Source organism: Hyperolius riggenbachi, chromosome 5 (assembly GCF_040937935.1).
Source record: "Hyperolius riggenbachi isolate aHypRig1 chromosome 5, aHypRig1.pri, whole genome shotgun sequence".
Lineage (NCBI taxonomy): Eukaryota > Metazoa > Chordata > Amphibia > Anura > Hyperoliidae > Hyperolius > Hyperolius riggenbachi.
Genome location: NC_090650.1, coordinates 432,340,690 through 432,361,493, shown reverse-complemented (window position 1 = coordinate 432,361,493; position 20,804 = coordinate 432,340,690). Strand labels below are relative to the sequence as shown.

The window sequence follows — 20,804 nt, the reverse complement described above, 5'->3', positions numbered from 1 at the left end:
GAGTTTTTCTGAGCGTTTGAAGTTTTTAAATCTGCTGCTAATGTTATCCTATGTGTCTGTGCACACTGGAGCAATGAGGTTTTGTAAAAAAAAACCCATAGCATTACATTGGGAAGAGCTTTTGAAACCTCCAAAAGCACTTCCCAATGTAATGCTATGGGGTTTTTTACAAAACCTCATTGCTCCAGTGTGCACAGATACATAGGAGAACATTAGCAGCAGATTTAAAAACTCAAAACGCTCAGAAAAACTCCTCTGGTGTGCACCAGGCCTCACACAGTAGTACTATACTCTACAAATGCACTCCCCACAGAGCTGCAGGGAATACACTGAGAATGCTGTGCACATTGAACAGAGAGGTGTTGTCTGTCACCCATAAACCTGGTTCAGATTGTGCATGAAAAATGTGTAATTGAGGAAGAATCTCCTCATTCACCTGCAGCGTACCTGCACATCACTCTTACATGTACCCACAGTTACATTGCCCAGGGCCTGATAGATGTTCTTTGTTCTGGTTTATACCTTTTACAAGTACTCTTAACAAGGACTAGTTTTAGTCTAAGGCTGCTTACACACTAAGACGTTGCAGGCGCACGTTAGTGCAGCCTGTAACGCTCCCCAACGCACAGCAATGTAACACAAGTGGGCTGTTCACACAGTCCACGTTGCGTTACATGTAACGCTGCACGTTCTTAAGAAAGTGCAGCATGCTACGGCGTTAGAGCGGCTTAAGCCGCGTTAGACTGTCTGCACATGCGCAGTCATGTTGGGGAGGAGCGGAGAGCGGCCAGGCACATGGCTAATATTCACTGCACGTTGTGACGTGCAGGGTTTACTTCATGGAGCGGCCGCTCTGTGCGGTGATTGGCCGGCGGGACCACATGATGCCGCATGCGCACAAGAGTACGCATCACGGACGCCAGAGTGAGCTGCACAACGCGGCTCACTCTGACGTCCACAGCAGGGAGCACCAGGCGTCGCGTTAGGTGCACGTTATGCGACCTTAACGTGGCACCTAACGCAACATCTTAGTGTGCAAGTAGCCTAAAGGGAATAAATATAGTAGTCTACATATCCTTCTCACTTCAGTTGTCTTGTAAAATTCCTAAGCGTTGGCAGTTAAAGGGGAGCTGAAGTAAGAGGTATACGGAGGCTGCCATATTTATTTCCTTTTATTCAATACCAGTTGCCTGGCAGCCCTGCTGGTCTATTTCTCTGCAGTAGTATCTGAATAACACCAGAAACAAGCATGCAGCTAGTCTTGTCAGATCTGACTTTAACCACTTCCCAACTGAGGGGTTTTACCCCCTGACCACCAGAGCAATTTTCACCTTTCAGCGCTCCTTCCATTCATTCGTCTATAATTTTATCATTACTTATCGCAATGAAATGAACTATATCTTGTTTTTTTCGCCACCAATTAGGCTTTCTTTAGGTGGGACATTATGCCAAGAATAATTTTATTCTAAATGTGTTTTAATGGGAAAATAGGAAAAAATGTGGGAAAAAAATTATTATTTTTCCGTTTTCGGCCTTTATAGTTTTTAAATAATGCATGCTACTGTAATTAAAACCCATTAAATGTATATGCCTATTTATCCCGGTTATAAAACCGTTTAAATTATGTCCCTATCACAATGTTTACCGCCAATATTTTAGTTGGAAATAAAGGTGCATTTTTTTCAGTTTTGCGTCCATCCCTAATTACAAGCCCATTGTTTATAAAGTAACAGTGTTATACTCTCTTGACATAAATATTTAAAAAGTTCAGTCCCTAAGGTAACTATTTATGTATTTTTTTTAAATTGTAAATTTTTTATTTTTTTTTTAATTACAAAAAAAAAAAATTGGGGAGTGTGGGAGGTAAGGAGTTAATTTTTTGTGTAAAACAAGTTTATTTGTGTGTAAAAAATGGTTAGGGTGTAGTTTACTATTTGGCCACAAGATGGCAACATTACCAATTTGTTTCATACGACCTGCAAGCGTCCTTCTGGACTCTTGCAGGAAGTAGAAAGAGGCTGGGACTTTGTTATTTTTTCACAATGATCGGGCTGCTCAGCCGAGCGGCAGCAGATCATTGCGGGGCTGAGATCAACGAACGGGAATGGATTTTCCCGTTCATTGATCTCCGGGCGAGCGGGCGGCGGCGTGTTTACTAGCGGCGGGCGGCGTGTTTACGAGCGGGAGCGCGGACAGCGGCGGGAGTGCGCAGAGTACGGATTTCTCCGTCCCTGGGGGTGAAAGGATGGAAAAAGGGGCGGAGAAATCCGTACGCGCGGGGGTAAAGTGGTTAAAGTCTGAAAAACCTGATCTGCTGCATGCTTGTTCAGGGGCTATGGCTAATAGTATTAGAGGCAGAGGATCAGCAGGGCTGCCAGGCAACTGGTATTGCTTAAAAAGAAATAAACATGGCAGCCTCCATATACCTCTCACTTCAGTTCCCCTTTAAGAGACGAATTTCACGTTACATACTTTTAATCAACAAAATTGTAATATGCAAATTAGAGGAGTCGGGGGTCGGTGGATTTTTGGACTGACTCCACAGCCCTGGTGAGCAGGTCAGGAGCCATTTTCCTAGGCTCCTGGCCCTGTCATCACTGTAAGCCCATCACATTGGCTTACATTGGTTGACAGGGTCAGGAGCCAATGAAAGCGGCTCCTGACCAGCGCACAGCACTCTGCCGTCATAAAGAGCCTGTGGCAGGGGACAGAACGTCGTGACTGGCGGAATTTTGCAGCGATTTGTCGGAAAGCGGTATTTTGCTGTACCAGCAGCCTCTACACCTTAAGGGGGCAGAGGCTGCTGGTACCGAGAGTGGTGTATAAAGGATGCCATATTTCCCTTTGAAGGGGTTCTGTGGATTCTTTTTTAAAAACAAAAAACCAGACACTTACCTTGGGCTTCTATTGGCCCCCTGCAGCTGTCCTGTGCTGTCCTCTACGATCCACCGTTCCCCCGCCACCAGTTACCGTCCAATTATCCGTCCACCCATGCATGTCCTCGCTCAAGTCTCTGGGAGCCTCCCGCACACACTGTACAAGAAAACTTTGCACTGCGCAGGAGGCTCCCGGAGTAGCAAGCGAGGACGCACGTGGCCGTGCAGTTGCATTTGTCTAGTTAGACTAATAATTGGATGGTAATTGGCAGCGCAGAACAGAGGATCGTAAAGAACAGCTTGGGACAGGAAAGCTGCAGGGGGCTGGTAAATGCCCCAGGTAAGTGTAGTTTTTGTTTTTAAAAATATCCACAGAACCCAATTAAAGGATACCCAAAGTGACATGTGACATGATGAGACAGACAGGTGTAGGTACAGTGCCTAGCACACAAATAACTATGCTGGGTTCCTTTTTTCTTTCTATGCCTGAGTTAAATATCCGGTATGCAAGTGGCTGACTCAGTCCTGACTCAGACAGGAAGTGACTACAGTGTGACCCTCACTGATAAGAAATTCTAACTATAAAACCCTTTCCAAGCAGCAAAAATGTCTTCTGAGAGCAAGAAAGAGGTAAAGTCACTTCCTGTCTGAGTCAGCCACTTGCATACCTGATATTTAACTCTGAGGCAGAGAAAGAAAAAAAAGGAACAGCATAGTTATTTGTGTGCTAGGTACTGTACATTCACATGTATATCTCATGTCACATATCACCTCGGGTAGCCTTTAAAGGGAAGGTTCAAGCAAAATAAAAAAAATGAGTTTCACTTACCTGGAGCTTCTACCAGCCCAATGCAGCCATCCTGTGCCCTCGTAGTCACTCACTGCTGCTCCAGTCCCCCGCAGGCAGCTTGCCGGCCTCGGAGGTCGGCGGGCCGCATTGCGTACATTTTTTACGCATTCCCGCTAGTGCAGGAACATTAACACATACATTTTTACGCATTACTGGTTCAATGCGTATATTTTTTCACATTGAACCAGTAACGTGTAAAAATGTATGTGTTAATGTTCCTGCACTAGCGGGAATGCGTAAAAATGTACGCAATGCGGCCCTCCGAACTCCGAGGTCGGCAAGCTGCCAGCGGGGGACTGGAGCAGAAGTGAGTGACTACGAGGGCACAGGATGACTGCATGGGGCTGGTAGAAGCCCCAGGTAAGTGAAACTCATTTTATTTTGCTTGGACCTTCACTTTAACCGATACCAGTTGCTGATCTACATGCTTGTTCAATACTGCGTGTCCCAGAAGATAGCGTCGAGATAAAGCACAGGTTGATTGAAAAGCCTCGTGCACACACTAGAGGTAACTAACAACTCCCACCTCTGCTAACAATCTAGCGTAAACCACATGACGGATCAATTTGGCCAAAAGTATTAAGCCCGTGGTACACACAATGAGATTTTCCATCAGATCGATTTTCAACATGCCCGATCTGATTTCTGTGAAATTTCAAAACAAAAATTTACTATTTCATATCAATCCTTTCCAGCATGTCAGATGTGCTTACTGCTTATGATAGAAAAAGCCAGATTTTGAGCTTGGGATTGTTCCCAAGCAATCAATAGGCTCTGTATATTTCCCCAATCTTATAATTCTCTTGATTGGAAATAGGAACTGAAGAGAAAATTGTATGGTGTGTGTGTGTGTACCAGGCTTAAAGGCCCATACACACTAAAAAATAAAAAGTCAGCTAAACTGCCCAATAGAAAGCCTCTGCTGATAATCAGGTGTGTGTACAACAGAACCTGGCCCCGCCTGGCTAGCCCATCAAATACACACCTCACCCCATTTTTTTTTTTTAAAAGCATATCTGAAACACAGTGAGATAAACACGGGTACATGTAGTACTAGACCTAACAAGAAATTGTCTAAAGTTCCTTCCTGTTCAAGCACAACAAAAGTTAAACTAGTTACCTATGCCAGGGAAGGCCAACTCCAGCCTTCACAGGCCGATATTCTCACTCATTTTTGGCACAACTCAATCTTATTGATGGGACTGAATCAGAAAAAAATGTGCTTCCTCAAGTAGAACACATTTGCCACTTCTCAGTCCATCCTAAACACTGGCATGCATGTGGCCCTTGAGTAGTGCATCCCTGACCTAAGCACATGAGCTTGTCCAACAGTCTAAAGTCCTGAAAGTAAACATAACAAAACCCCCTTATATCTGACTGAGAAAAGGCATTTTAGGGCTGAAACACCCGTGAGGATCGGGACTCAATCCCTCTGATGATATAGCCGGGCCAAGGCTGTACAGACACATTGATAGCCAATAGGCTAGTGACGCGCTCATTTGTGGTGAATGAGGAACTAAGTCACAGGGCAGCATCAACCCACCAGATGGATCACTCACCAACATGCCAGGGATGGCGCTATAGACTTTACCTTGCACCATTCGATTTCTGACAAATATCTGCTGAAATCTGATCATGCAGTGTTCTCCCCAGGCTCCCGGCTAGTTTTGGTGAGCACCCGGCTGTCATCGGCTTAGCTCCTCCTCTGCTGTTGCTCACAGAAGCACCAGCCTTGCATTCCCTCATCTTGCCCCACCCGGCTATTTTTCATGCCACCTGGCTACTATTTCATGCCACCCGGCTGGAAGAAATTTCTGGGGAGAACACTGTCATGTCTAACCATTTGGGGACTGGTAGGATTGTACTGAGCCAAGTGCCCATTGGCCTAATACCACTCCTCCATATGCATCTATGCCCAGTTCTAGAAGGCAAGATCACTGCCAGGGGCAACTCTCCCAACAGCTATGCAGGTCTTACCTGAACAATTAAATGCCTTGAATAGAATGTCATTTTATGCAAGTGAATAGAAGCCCTGACAGAAAACCTCAGAGCAGCAGTCTTCACACACATGCACTTGCTCGACTGCTTTTTAAATGCGCTTAATGCACAAGGTTTATGATAATTGAAGCTACAAAGTGCCCCATTCAACTTCAGTAGGAATTAGGAGTATAGAGATGCTAAAAATTCCACCCTGCATACACATTTATTGCCAATTACATACATTGCTTGGATACTGCCAGACGATTTAAAAAGAAACAGTCCCAAGCTACCTGCAATCAGGAATTAGCATATACCAGGAAAACACAGGATAGTAAGTAGGGCTTTAAAATGAACCTTAAGTGAAAATAAACTTGATAATTCTAGGTGTAGTACCAATGGCAAATAATTTATTAACAGAAGAGAGTCTTTTATAGTTTAATGGCTTAGACTGCATCAGTGTCACAGTTGCTACTTACAATGCACTTTGTCTTCTGAAAATGAAGTAATGACCCTTTGAACTTCCCTGCAGTTATATTGAACCAGAGTTGAGAGAGTGATATGGAGGATGCCATACTTGTTTTCTTGTTAAACAATGCCAGTTGCCTGGCAGCCCAGCTGCTATAGTGTGAACACCAGGGCTGTGGAGTCGGTCCAAAAATCCACCGACTCCGACTCCTCTAATTTGCATATTACAATTTTGTTGATTAAAAGTATGTAACATGAAATTCGTCTCTTAACTGCCAACGCTTAGGAATTTTACAAGACAACTGAAGTGAGAAGGATATGTAGACTACTATATTTATTCCCTTTAGACTAAAACTAGTCCTTGGTAAGAGTACTTGTAAAAGGTACAAACCGGAACAAAACATCTATCAGGCCCTAGGCAATGTAAGTGTGGGTACATGTAAGAATGATGTGCAGGTACTCTGCAGGGGAATGAGGAGATTGTAAACAGACAACACCTCTGTGTTCAATGTGCACAACATTCTCAGTGGATTCCCTGCAGCTCTGTGGGGAGTGCATATGTAGAGTATAGTACTACTGTGTAACAAAGTAAACCTGAGACAGATGAAATTAAAAGTTTTATACATACCTGGGGCTTCCTCCAGCCGCCTTCAGGATAATCAGTCCCTCGTTGTCCTCCTCCACCACCTGGATCTTCTGCTATGAGTCCAGGTACTTGAGCCAGTCAGGCGTAGTGCGCATGCACACACTCCGACGGCAGGAGCATATTACACCTGTGCAGCACTATTGTGCAGGTGCAGAATGTTCCTGGCTGTGGGAGCGGCATGCGGCCGGACAGCGCTGACTGGCTGAATTACCAGGACTCATAGCAGAAGATCCGGGTGGTGGAGGACAGCGAGGGACTGATTAGCCTGAAGAGGGCTGGAGGAAGCCCCAGGTATGTATAAAAAAAAAAAAAATTACTTTTCATCTGTCTCAGTTACCCTTTAATTTGTAGTCACCAAACCAAATTTTAACAACATATCAAATTATTTGATTTCATCAGCAAAGAGAGTGCATACATTTGCATAAACCAGCATCAATGCAGAATTATTTCCATCTCGTTGACCATCTCTATTAGTGACACAGCTACACATCAGGCTTTATTCTTACAGCATAGATGTTATTTAGTATATATAAGAGATTCCTGTGTACACATCATATATACAGTCACAATCAGATATGTATATCTGACCTTAAAAATACGGGGACTGCTTTATTGAAGCAGCACAAGTAACTAATTTTGACTGGTTTATTTCATTTTTGTGGACTAAGCACAGCTATTACTGTATAAATACTGTATATATACACTATTTTTAATGACTATTATCTGAGAAATAACATTTTCATATTTTCTATTTTAATTACAGTTACAAATTCATTAGGAGTCGGTGCATTTTTTCCCGACTCCAGGCACCCAAAATTGCCCGACTCCACAGCCCTGGTGAACACCACCAGAAACGGGCATAATCAGTTCTGACAATATTGTCAGACACACCTGACTTACATATAATTGTTCGGGGTCTATTTAACGCTGGTATTACACAACAAGTTTTTTTGGGGGTGGAAGACTTGCTTTCTGATTGCTTTTACAATCGTTTTTCTGATACATTTCCATTCACTTGTATGAGAAAATCAGAAAAATGATCAAAATCAGATCGGACCGGGTGGAAATTATCAAGCCACATATCTGCCAAAAAAATTCATGGTGTATACCCAGCATTAGAGGCAGAGGATCAGCAGAACACCAGGCAACTGGTATTGCCTAAAAGGAAATAATATGGCAGCCTCCATACAACACACCTCGGATTTACTTTAACCTCTTAACATCTCAGTCGTTTTCAGCTTATGCATCCGAGCAATGTTCACCTCCCATTCATTAGCCTATAACTTTATCACTACTTATCACAATGAACTGATCTATATCTTGTTTTTTCCGCCACCAATTCGGCTTTCTTTGGGGGGTACATTTTGCTAAGAGCCACTTTACTGTAAATGCATTTTAACAGGAAGAATAAAAATGAAAAAATTCATTTGTCAGTTTTCGGCCATTATAGTTTTAAAATAATACATGCCTCCATAATTAAAACACACGTATTGTTATTGCCCATTTGTCACTGTTATTTCACCATTTAAATTATGTCCCTATCACAATGTATCGCGACAATATTTTATTTGGAAATAAAAGAGCATTTTTTCCGTTTTGCATACATCACTATTTACAAGCTTATAAAAAAAAAAAAAATAGAGAGAAATATTTCATCTTTACATAGATATTTAAAGGATACCACAGCCCAAAGGCTGTGGTAAAATCAAAGTTGCAATGTGGAGGGAAAGAAAGATACATACTTACCGCTTCCCTCGTTCCCTGCCGACGAGTCCCGCTCATCTGTTACAGCTCCCGGTACCGACCCGACTCTCCTGACCCTTCACCCGGACATACTGTGCTGCGCATGCGCAGTATGTCACTATACTCTTCGCTTCTGCCGTCGCATCGTGACGGCAGAAGTACGGACACTCCCCCGCCTCCTCCTCTCCCAGCGTGTGCGCTCCAATCTAAAGCTAGCGTGACATGCTGGCTGGAGTTCGCACTGGGATAATCGATGTGGAGAGAGCGGAGGGGGAGTAAGTTAAAAAAAAAGACACTGCCGGCTGGAGGGAGGGAGCGAGTGAGTGGGCGGGCGAGTGGGCGGGCAGGCAGCAAGTGGGCGGCGAGCAGGCAGCGGCAGTACAGCCCAACCATTCTGTACATAGATGCAATGACATCTATGGTACAGCGAGAAAATTATCCGCACATTTATCTCTGCATATGTGCATGTATATACATGTGTATATATACACATGTATATACACACATGTATATACATGCACATATGCAGAGATAAATGTGGGGATAATTTTCTCGCTGTACCATAGATGTCATTGCATCTATGTACAGAATGGTTGGGCTGTACTGCCGCTGCCTGCTCGCCGCCCACTCGCTGCCTGCCCGCCCACTCGCCCGCCCACTCACTCGCTCCCTCCCTCCAGCCGGCAGTGTCTTTTTTTTAACTTACTCCCCCTCCGCTCTCTCCACATCGATTATCCCAGTGCGAACTCCAGCCAGCATGTCACGCTAGCTTTAGATTGGAGCGCACACGCTGGGAGAGGAGGAGGCGGGGGAGTGTCCGTACTTCTGCCGTCACGATGCGACGGCAGAAGCGAAGAGTATAGTGACATACTGCGCATGCGCAGCACAGTATGTCCGGGTGAAGGGTCAGGAGAGTCGGGTCGGTACCGGGAGCTGTAACAGATGAGCGGGACCCGTCGGCAGGGAACGAGGGAAGCGGTAAGTATGTATCTTTCTTTCCCTCCACATTGCAACTTTGATTTTACCACAGCCTTTGGGCTGTGGTATCCTTTAAAAAGTTTAGACTCTTAGGTAAATATTTATGTGTTTTTTTTTTATAGTAATGTTTTTTTTGTTTTTTTTTTTATGAAACATTTTATGTGGGCATTTTTGGGAGGGTGGGATATAAAAGTGTTTTATTTGGGCAAATATTGGTGTAGTGTAATGTTTTGGGGTATTTACTTGTAGTTTTACTTTTTGGCCACAAGATGGCAATCTCGATTTTTTTTACATGACGTCACTCTAAGCGTACAATGTACGCTTAGAGGGACACAGCTTCAGAAAGAGCGAAGCTTCCGAGAGAAGCTGTCGCTTTTTCAGCGGGGGAGAGGAATCAATGATCGGGCTCCCTAGCCCGATACATTGATTCCGTGGCTACCGACTCCGCGGCCGGGAGTGCGCGATCGGCCGCGGGAGCGCGCCTGTCGACGTTTTTATACGTCAAGGAGGACAAAGTGGTTAAAGTACTTACGAGGTCAAAATACGAAATTTTGATGATTACCCGTTTCATGTTTGATTCCACGGACGAGTTCCTCAGTGCCCTCCGTTCAAATGCGCCGCAAAAGTATCCTATTTCCCCCATGCTATGACCCGACCCCACTGTACGGGTAGTCTCCTATTCCCCACGCAAGATGGCCGCTGCTAAGACCCGCGGCTGCGCAGTACGCATGGCGGAGAGTGCGGCTGCGCAACTCTCCGCCCTCACCCAGCCGCGTACTCGCTGACAGCGGCCTAGTGTGTCAGCGGGCGCGCTCACATCTCTGCTAGTAGTGCATGTGAGGCCGCGCCCCCCCCGCACAGACGTTGACACAACTTGGAGAACGCTGTCAGCGAGTACGCGGCTGGGCGAGGGCGGAGAGTTGCGCAGCCGCACTCTCCGCCATGCGTACTGCGCAGCCGCGGGTCTTAGCAGCGGCCATCTTGCGTGGGGAATAGGAGACGACCCGTACAGTGGGGTCGGGTCGTAGCATGGGGGATATAAAAAGGATACTTTTGCGGCGCATTTGAACAGAGGGCACTGAGGAACTCGCCCGTGGAATCAAACATGAAACAGGTAATCATCAAAATTTCGTATTTTGACCTCGCAAGTCCTTTAAGGCTGCTTTCACAGTAAAGTCCCACGTTACAGCAGCATGTAATGCAGCCCAACTGACAGCAATGATAAATCAATGGGCTGTTCACAGTGCCCACATTGCGTTATAACGAGCTATTTAAAGCTATTTACTTTTCAGGAAACCTGAATGAATTTATAAGAGCTGTTGGACAAACTTTTGCATAGCCAACTCAGCTGTACTGGAAAACAAAGTTACTTAAAGAGGAACTCCAGTGAAAGTAAAAAAAAAGTGCTTCATTTTTACAATAATTTTGTATAAAAGACGTAGTCAGTGTTTGCCCATTGTAAAATCTTTTAAAGAAGAACTCCAGTGAACATTTTACTGTTGGCAGGTGATGTAGCTGCTGCATGGTTTTTGGCAGTTGGAAACAGCTGTAAACAGCCATTTCCCACAATGCACCAAGGTTCACAGACAGGAAACTGCCAGAAGTACCTTGGTTCTCAGAGCTTCTTGTGGGAGGGGTTTCACCACAATATCAGTCATACAGCGCCCCCTGATGGTCTGTTTGTGAAAAGGAATAGATTTCTCATGTAAAAGGGGGTATCCGCTACTGATTGGGATAAAGCTCAATTCTTGGTCGGAGATTCTCTTTAAGCCAGTTCTTCCTAGGGCTAGTATTATATTTACCTATGTTTAGCTCATGTTCCTTCAGGTATGCTTTAATGTTATACACTTAAAGTGAACTTGAAGCCTTATGAAAATTATATATAGAGTACGATCTCCACAGGCGCCTCTGTTTTAAATCAGGGCTATGAAGTCTGTCCAAAAATCATCCAAATCAGACTCCTCAGTTTATGAAACAATCGACTCAACTCAGACTCCACGGCCCTGGTTTAAATTTCCCATTGCAGCAAGCTTCAAAGTCTTCGGCATTCCGAGTGCTCTCAAAGACTTCCAAAGCCCACCCAAAGCGGAAGAGTGCAGTCTCCAACACATCAGTCGGAGACTGCCAACGAGGGAGCCAGCGCAAGAACGACCAAAGTTGAGAGGAGCGGGAAGAAAAGAAAGGCTCTAGCAGAGTTCCCCAACCCTATTATCAAGGCCCACCAACAGTACATGTTTTGCAGGAAACCACAAACCTACACAGGTGGGGTAATTAGTCTCAGCACAGCTGATTAACTCTGTGGATTTCCACAAAACATGCACTGTTGGTGGGCCTTGAGGACAGGGTTGGCTCTGAGTCTTATAGAATATATAGGAGCCATCCCACTCTGGATCTAAATGAGGCATCCTCCTCCCTCCCAGCTATGTAAGCCGCGGAAGATCCGCAGGGGCGTCGGGACCACACAGGCACAATAACTGCTTCCCTTTGGGCTCGGGTGGAAATAACCCAGCCCGGACACCATACGCCTGTGCAGTAAATGGGATCCAATCAGGCTCGGACATTTCTGCCTGAAAGAAAACTGCTACTGCACAGATGCGCAAGGCTCACACGGGATTGTTATGATCCTGGAGACCAGCACCGCTGACAGCTTTGTCAGAGGATTTCCGATGGCTGACAGCGCTGGAACGGAGAAAAGGTGGAAGCTTCATTAGGATTCAAAGGCTTCCTCCTCTCGAGGTAAGTACCCCACGGAGCAATTTTTTTCTTACAGGATTCTCTTTAAGACTGGTCAACTACATAGGTTCCCCTACTTACAAACAGGTTAAAGTGGATCAGAGATGAACTTTTACTCATTGCATAATTGTTGTTCCTTTCCTCTATTTTGACCTATGACACTGTATTATCAAATCATTTGCATGATCTTGTTTTGTTGTGAGTTTCCTGTATGTCCTACCTTGTATGTTAACCCTTTTATCTATTGTGCAGCGCTGCATAATATGTTGGCGCTATATAAATACAATAAATAATAATAATAAATAATTGTTTATAGGGCATTCCTCAAGCCATACTTTGTTTTTGTTTTAATACTCTAATCCCCTATAAACTAAAGCCACGCCCACAGGTTTTCAGAGATCCAAGGCACTTTCAGACAGTAGCAAGGGCTCATGGGAGCTCAGTCTGGGCAGGAGGAGGGGGAGGTATTACTAGCCAGATATTTCAGAGGCAGAGGGGAGGAGGGGGATTAGGTTTTTTGCTCAAGATGCAGATACGCCTGCCTCTGTGTAATGTTTACAAACAACATGGCTGCTGTTGTATCACAGGAAGAAGTAATCAAATTCTATTAAAGCTATTGGCAGCTAGATTTGCTGTGTAAACTATCTAAACTTTAGATAAGATATATAGACAAGTTACTTGTTAGTTTTTCATCTCGGATCTGCTTTAAGGCCTCTTTCACAGTAGGACGTTGCGTTTTGATGCGACATTAAAGTCGCAACGCTAAATTGCAATGCCCCAAAAAAGTTGCAACGCAATGCCCCGTTGTCGCATACAGTGTAGCATACAGGCAATGAAAAGTATGCTTCCAAGTCATTACTGAGCATGTGCCGACAGTTCACCACAGCTAATAACGTGTATAACGCACAGCATGCAGCACTTTCTAATAACGCTACACAAAACGCAACTTGTGCACTGTGAATGTCGTACAGACTTGGTATTTCTGTGCGTTAGTCTGCGTTAAAACATTTTCTAATGCTGAGCATACACGGAGCGTTTTATGCTCTGCATAGAGCCGGTGCGTCACCGCTCGTCCGCACGGATCAATCCCCCCTCGTCCCCACGGGCATGCCTTATTAGCCGCTCGATTCTACGCCTGTGGGTAATCTATCCGGCAGGTAAACGGACCTGTCGGATATTATCAATTGAGGCATCAGTGGCTCGATTGATAAGGAAGAAACTGCTCGCGTATGCCTAGCATAAAGTGAAAGAGGCCTAAGTCCTGGGATTTTTGAGTCCCGTATTACACATGGGAAATAAAAAAAATATATAAATAAAAAAAAGTGGGTAAACTATTAACTTTTGGACAACTCTGGATTTGGACATATAGCATAAACAAGTTTTTTAGGTTGTTTTCAACAGGCTTTTGTTTTGAATTACGTGCAACATATACACTACTATATAACAAAAATAAAGTAATAAAATCAGTACTGTACATACTCGCATATAAGCCTAATTTTTCAGCACAAAAAATGTTCTGAAAAGTTACCCCCTCGGCTTATATGCAGGGCTGTGGAGTCGGAGTCGTGCAATTTTGGGTGCCTGGAGTCGGGAAAAAAATTCACCGACTCCTAATGAATTTGTAACTGTAATTATAATAGAAAATATGATAAAATGTTCTATTTCTCAGATAATAGTCATTAAAAATGTATATATACAGTATATATACACAGTAATATCTGTGCTTAGTCCACAAAAACGAAATAAACCAGTCAAAATTAGTTACTTGTGCTGCTACAATAAAGCAGTCCCCGTATTTTTAAGGTCAGATATACATATCTGATTGTGACTGTATATATGATGTATACACAGGAATCTCATATATACACTAAATAACATCTATGCTGTAAGAATAAAGCCTGATGTGTAGCTGTGTCACTAATAGAGATGGTCAACGAGATGGAAATAATTCTGCATTGATGCTGATTTATGCAAATGTATGCACTCCCTTTGCTGATGAAATCAAATAATGTGATATGTTATTAAAATTTGGTTTGGTGACTACAAATTAAAGGGTAACTGAAACGGATGAAAAGTAAAGTTTTATACATACCTGGGGCTTCCTCTAGCCCCCTTCAGGCTAATCAGTCCCTCGCTGTCCACCACCACCCGGATCTTCTATGAGTCCTGGTAATTCAGCCAGTCAGAGCTGTCCGGCCGCATGCCGCCCCCACAGCCAGGAAGATTCTGCACCTGCGCAATAGTGCTGCACAGGTGTAGTATGCTCCTGGCGGCGGAGTGTGTGCATGCGCACTACGCCCGACTGGCTCAAGTACCTGGACTCATAGCAGAAGATCCAGGTGGTGGAGGAGGACATAGAGGGACTGATTATCCTGAAGGCGGCTGGAGGAAGCCCCAGGTATGTATAAAACTTATAATTTCATCTGTCTCAGGTTTACTTAATACACAGTAGTACTATAATCTACATATGCACTCCCCACAGAGCTGCAGGGAATCCACTGAGAATGCTGTCCACATTGAACACAGAGGTGTTGTCTGTTTACAATCTCCTCATTCCCCTGCAGAGTACCTGCACATCACTCTTACATGTACCCACACTTACATTGCCTAGGGCCTGATAGATGTTCTTTGTTCCGGTTTGTACCTTTTACAAGTACTCTTACCAAGGACTAGTTTTAGTCTAAAGGGAATAAATATAGTAGTCTACATATCCTTCTCACTTCAGTTGTCTTGTAAAATTCCTAAGCGTTGGCAGTTGAGACGAATTTCATGTTACATACTTTTAATCAACAAAATTGTAATATGCAAATTAGAGGAGTCGGAGTCGTGGAGTTGGTGGAATCCTAAACTGAGGAGTCGGAGGATTTTTGGACCGACTCCACAGCCCTGCTTATATGCAAGTCACATGAGCAGAATGGATGGTGGAGCAGGTTTTGTTACTGGCAGAGGAGTGTAAGGATCATGCACTAGTGGTCCTGCTTTTGCCAGCTGGCTCCCTGCTGTGTCCGTGCCCCCCATCCCCTGCAACATGGTGTGCAGAGTGTGCTGCTCAAGACTACCTGTGTCCCCTGGCTTGTGGAGCGGAGCGTGCAAGGAACGTGTCAGTGGTCCAATGATCGGGGACTCTTCCTGTGTGTCAATCACTGTATCATATGTATGAGCCCATCTAGTGGTGTCTTGAGACACAGCTGTATCATCCTTAGGGCACATCTGGCTATAGAAAGGGGGGCTGACTTGTACTGGAGGCACATCTGGCTACTGTAGAGGGGGCTATACTGGGGAGGGGGCTTATATGTGAGTCAATCACTTTTCCCTGGTTTCTGAGGGAAAAGTGGGTACCTCGGCTTATACACGGGTCAGCTTATATGCGAGTATATACAGTAATTATTTTGAACATGGGGACAAATTTGTATGCATGAAAAACTAACGCGAGTTGTTGGCAAGAAGGGGACTGTCTATGTAAGCAAGCAGCCAGTTCTATGGCAATAACATCGAAAGATGAAAGGAGGATCAAAACGGAATAGTGGCAGTCCATCACAACAGACCACTAAAATCAACTCTGCTGGGGACAGCTGTACCTATACTGTAGGTGAATCTTGAACATTTGTCACAATATTCTAATAGTCTGAGATTTTGATGTTCTAATAATCAGTTATGGTTTTGATGATCATGGTTTACAAACAGGCTTGAAATATCCCTTTGCATATAATGACTGACATTTGTTTCACCGTTTAGGTTGAATTACTGAAATTGACTTTTGTAGGATATTCAAATTTTACCTATGTGATAGCGAAGTAAATATTTACCTTCCCGGCTTCTGCGCAGGCACTGTGGCGGCTCTGAAATAGGCAGAAATACCAGAGTCTCCGGCGCCTGCGCAGTAGAGCGGACCCGACTGAGATTGGGTATTTCCGTCTACTTCAGAGCCGAAAGCCGCAACAGCGCCCCCGCTAAAGCCTGGAAAGGTAAATATTGAACAAGCTGACGGATTTGTCAGGCCGCTGTTCCGAGGGCTGCAGCAAGACCCCCGTTGGACAGAGGACGGCGTGAGAAGCCTCGTTGGGACCCTTAGGCTTCCCCCTCCCGAAGTAAGTACTCCCCGGGGGAACTTTTTGATGTTAGTGTCTCTTTAACCAAAACTACAGCAGTTGCCCAAAGCAACCAGACTCCTTATGTTATCCTTTGTAACATTGCGAAAAAGAATCACACACTTGTAGCAGGAGGAAAAATTGCAAGTTTGTGATTAAAAACTTAGACTGTGTGTGTGTTCATGGTTAAACGAAGGCTTTTGTTTACAGTAGCCAGTGAAAGCATTGGCCTCAATTCACTAAGCTTATCTCCTGTCTTTAATAACTCTTCTAGAGTTGTTACCATGGTGATAAGGCATGTAGTATTCAGGAAACATTCAGGCAAACCTAAAGTTAACTCTTCTGTCTTTAAGTTAGCTCTTCAATCCTTAAAATAACTCCAGAGTTAAAGACAGGCTGTTCATTAACTGCGTGTGAAAATAACCACAGAGGAGGTAACTTGACTACAGAGGAGGTAACGTAGGGAATGAAGAGATAAGATAACTCACTGTGTGGAGGTAAGTTTTCTCTTGCCATTATTATCTCCAGCATGATCTTAGTGAATTGATGCCATTGTGCAGAAAAGTTGTGCAGGGTGTTTTTTTTATTTAAACAGTACTGTATACAGAATTTCAGATAGCTCCTAAAAACACTGCAGCACCACCGAAAAGCATTACTTGCACTCTCCTGTGCTATGCTGCATAACATCAACACCTGCAATTCAAACAAATGTGACCTAGAGCAGGATTATCTGCAAGGCAACCAAGGCAGGTGCCTGGAGCCTAGCAGGTGTCAAGGGGCCCAGCTTCCCATTGCTCTGACCCAACTGTCATGCTAGGTACACACTGATATTTTATGGTCGATTCACTGTCAGATCGATTTCCATCATGTCCGATTTGCTTTCCGATCTCCAAGCATTTTCCGATCGATTTCCGTTAACTTTAATAGGAAATGGATCAGAAATCAAATCGGACATGTTGGAAATCTGACAGTAAATCGACCATAAAACCTCAGTGTGTACCCAGCATGACCTTTACCATAAGATATGCTAGAAAGGGTGCCCCTCAAGGTATCTTGGGCCCCAGTGAACCCTGCCTCAGTGAGCTTGTAGACTACTTTACAACCTGATATTGTTTTGCAGCAAATACTTGACTGATTGCAAGGGACAACCTAGATTTCAGTACCACTGTCCCTAAGAAAACCCCAGATGCCACCAGCAATTCTATAAAATAAGGCTTATAGATTTCAGTGAGTCAATTCACCACCATAAAATAAGTACAACTCCAAAGCACATAAGTAAGACAACATATCCAATTTATTCTCAGTCTAAGCAACAATGTAAAAGCCTATACTGTACATACTGGGGTTGACATGCCTGAAGCTTAACCATCGTGGAAATTATCTAGAAAGCAAATAAGCACCGCATTATTGATCCAGGCCTGTTATATAGAAAATTTTAAGACATCATATTACCCCCTGTGCCAGTCTCCTTGGTAATAACCCCCGTGCACAATAGACCCCACGCCAACTGTGCCATCAGTCTCCCACATGTTGGACAGTCACCGCCCCCCACTGATGCCCTCCTGTGCTGGTCAATCTACATGCTGATGCCCCCCTGTGCTGGACAGTCTACCTACTGATACCCCTTGTTAGTCTCCCACTGTGCCCCCACTGATGCTTCCTGTGGCAGTCAGCCTCCCCACTGATGCCCCCTCTGTGCTGGTTATTCTGCATGCTGATATCCAATGTTGATGTCTCCGCTGATGCCCCCCTGTGCTGGCCAGTCTCCCCGCTGATGCCCCCCTGTGCTGGACAGTCTTCCCGCTGATGCCCCCCTGTGCTGGACAGTCTTCCCGCTGATGCCCCCCCTGTGCTGGACAGTCTTCCCGCTGATGCCCCCCCTGTGCTGGACAGTCTTCCCGCTGATGCCCCCCTGTGCTGGCCAGTCTTCCCGCTGATGCCCCCCCCCCCCGTGCTGGCCAGTCTTCCCGCTGATGCCCCCCCCCCCCTGTGCTGGCCAGTCTCCCCGCTGATGCCCCCCCTGTGCTGGCCAGTCTCCCCGCTGATGCCCCCCCTGTGTTGGACAGTGTTCCCGCTGATGCCCCCCCCCCTGTGCTGGACAGTCTTCCCGCTGATGCCCCCCCCCCCCCTGTGCTAGACAGTCTTCCCGCTGATGCCCCTCCTGTGCTGGACAGTCTTCCCGCTGATGCCCCCCCTGTGCTGGACAGTCTTCCCGCTGATGCCCCCCCTGTGCTGGACAGTCTTCCCGCTGATGCCCCCCCTGTGCTGGACAGTCTTCCCGCTGATGCCCCCCCTGTGCTGGACAGTCTTCCCGCTGATGCCCCCCCCCTGTGCTGGACAGTCTTCCCGCTGATGCCCCCCCCCTGTGCTGGACAGTCTTCCCGCTGATGCCCCCCCCCTGTGCTGGACAGTCTTCCCGCTGATGCCCCCCCTGTGCTGGACAGTCTTCCCGCTGATGCCCCCCCTGTGCTGGACAGTCTTCCCGCTGATGCCCCCCCCCCCTGTGCTGGACAGTCTTCCCGCTGATGCCCCCCCCTGTGCTGGACAGTCTTCCCGCTGATGCCCCCCCCCTGTGCTGGACAGTCTTCCCGCTGATGCCCCCCCCCCCTGTGCTGGACAGTCTTCCCGCTGATGCCCCCCTGTGCTGTACAGTCTCCTCGCTGATGCCCCCCTGTGCTGGACAGTCTCCTCGCTGATGCCCCCCCCCCTGTGCTGGACAGTCTTCCCGCTGATGCCCCCCTGTGCTGTACAGTCTCCTCGCTGATGCCCCCCTGTGCTGGACAGTCTTCCCGCTGATGCCCCCCCCCTGTGCTGGACAGTCTTCCCGCTGATGCCCCCCCCCTGTGCTGGACAGTCTTCCCGCTGATGCCCCCCTGTGCTGGACAGTCTCCTCGCTGATGCCCCCCTGTGCTGGACAGTCTCCTCGCTGATGCCCCCCTGTGCTGGCCAGTCTCCTCACTAATACCCCCCTGTGCTGGTCAGTCTCCTCACTAATGCCCCCCTGTGCTCGTCAGTCTTCCTGCTGATGCCCCCCTGTGCTCGTCAGTCTCCCTGCTGATGCCCCCCTGTGCTCGTCAGTCTCCCTGCTGATGCCCCCCTGTGCTCGTCAGTCTCCCTGCTGATGCCCCCCTGTGCTCGTCAGTCTCCCTGCTGATGCCCCCCTGTGCTCGTCAGTCTCCCTGCTGATGCCCCCCTGTGCTCGTCAGTCTCTCTGCTGATGCCCCCCTGTGCTCGTCAGTCTCTCTGCTGATGCCCCCCTGTGCTCGTCAGTCTCTCTGCTGATGCCCCCCTGTGCTCGTCAGTCTCCCTGCTGATGCCCCCCTGTGCTCGTCAGTCTCCCTGCTGATGCCCCCCTGTGCTCGTCAGTCTCCCTGCTGATGCCCCCCTGTGCTCGTCAGTCTCCCTGCTGATGCCCCCCTGTGCTCGTCAGTCTCCCTGCTGATGCCCCCCTGTGCTCGTCAGTCTCCCTGCTGATGCCCCCTATCAGCCCTCCACACTCATTCACGCCATCTATGGGCTGCCAGCTCTCCGGACACTTTTCCCCTGTGGGCCTCCAGCGGCGTCGGCCCTTTAAACGCTCCGGCGCGCCCGGCATGCCCCTCGCGCCCCCCCCCCCCGGCACGTGACCAGCCGCTGGATAGAGAGAGGGGGGGGGGGGGAGGTGAGCCGGCGGCGGGAAAGCGGCGCCTCCAGGCGGCGGGGTGAGAGCAGCGACACTTACCCGGGCCGGGTCCGGCGTACATGGTGCTGGTCGCAGCGGAGCCGGGCGGTGTGTGGGGGAAAGGGGACACACGAGCGGTAATGGCGCCTCACTCAGCTCTCCATCCAGCTCTCCTCAGCCGCCGCCGTCTTTTCTGGACTGCGCGCGACATGAACTCAGGGGGACAGAGGCGGTGGGCGGGGGCTCGTGACGTACAAAAGGGGGCGGGTAACGGGTATTTCCTATTCGCTATGTGGGCTTCCGAGTGGGCGGGGGGAGGAAGCCACGCTCGTCGAGAAGGCCGTGTGAGGAAGAAAGGGCGGGTAAACAGAGGGGCGGGGCCAGCGCGTCGGTTATTCCCAGTGATTGAGGGTTCTCAGGTCAACACAGCAACAAGCAAACCGCCGTCTGAAGCCGCCATGTTGGTTAAGGGCAAACGTGGGCAACCAAAGACTGGCGGCTGCGGCAGCCATTTTTTATGAGGGCAGACATCTCTGGCAAAGCTCCAGGAGTTGTTAATGCTAATTTATGTAGTTTGGAAATGGAATCTGCTATATATTAGCATAGAATTTGCATTGTTAGCATTGCATTGACATTGCCTACAGACTCTTCCACTAACTGGGCTTGATTCACAAAGTGGTGCTAACCCAGTTGTGCTAAAGACTTTGGGCGTGATAACTAGGGTGCTAACTGGGTTAGCACCCTTTGCGCGCGATTCTACTTATTACCACCAAACTGACTTTGG

The 20,804-nt window shown here is 46.9% G+C and overlaps 1 protein-coding gene across 2 annotated transcripts in view; it reads right to left on the bottom strand.

Annotated features, from left to right (window-relative positions):
* The window catches only part of AGO2 (argonaute RISC catalytic component 2), an 89,307-nt gene extending 69,067 nt beyond the window's left edge, over window positions 1-20,240 (bottom strand). For both annotated transcript variants that reach the window (XM_068234973.1, XM_068234974.1), the window contains exon 1: window positions 20,081-20,240. In XM_068234973.1, coding sequence (XP_068091074.1) covers window positions 20,081-20,102 — 22 coding nt within the window. In that variant the 5' untranslated portion in view covers window positions 20,103-20,240. The remainder of the gene's footprint in view (window positions 1-20,080) is intronic.
* Between the last annotated feature and the right edge of the window lie 564 nt (window positions 20,241-20,804).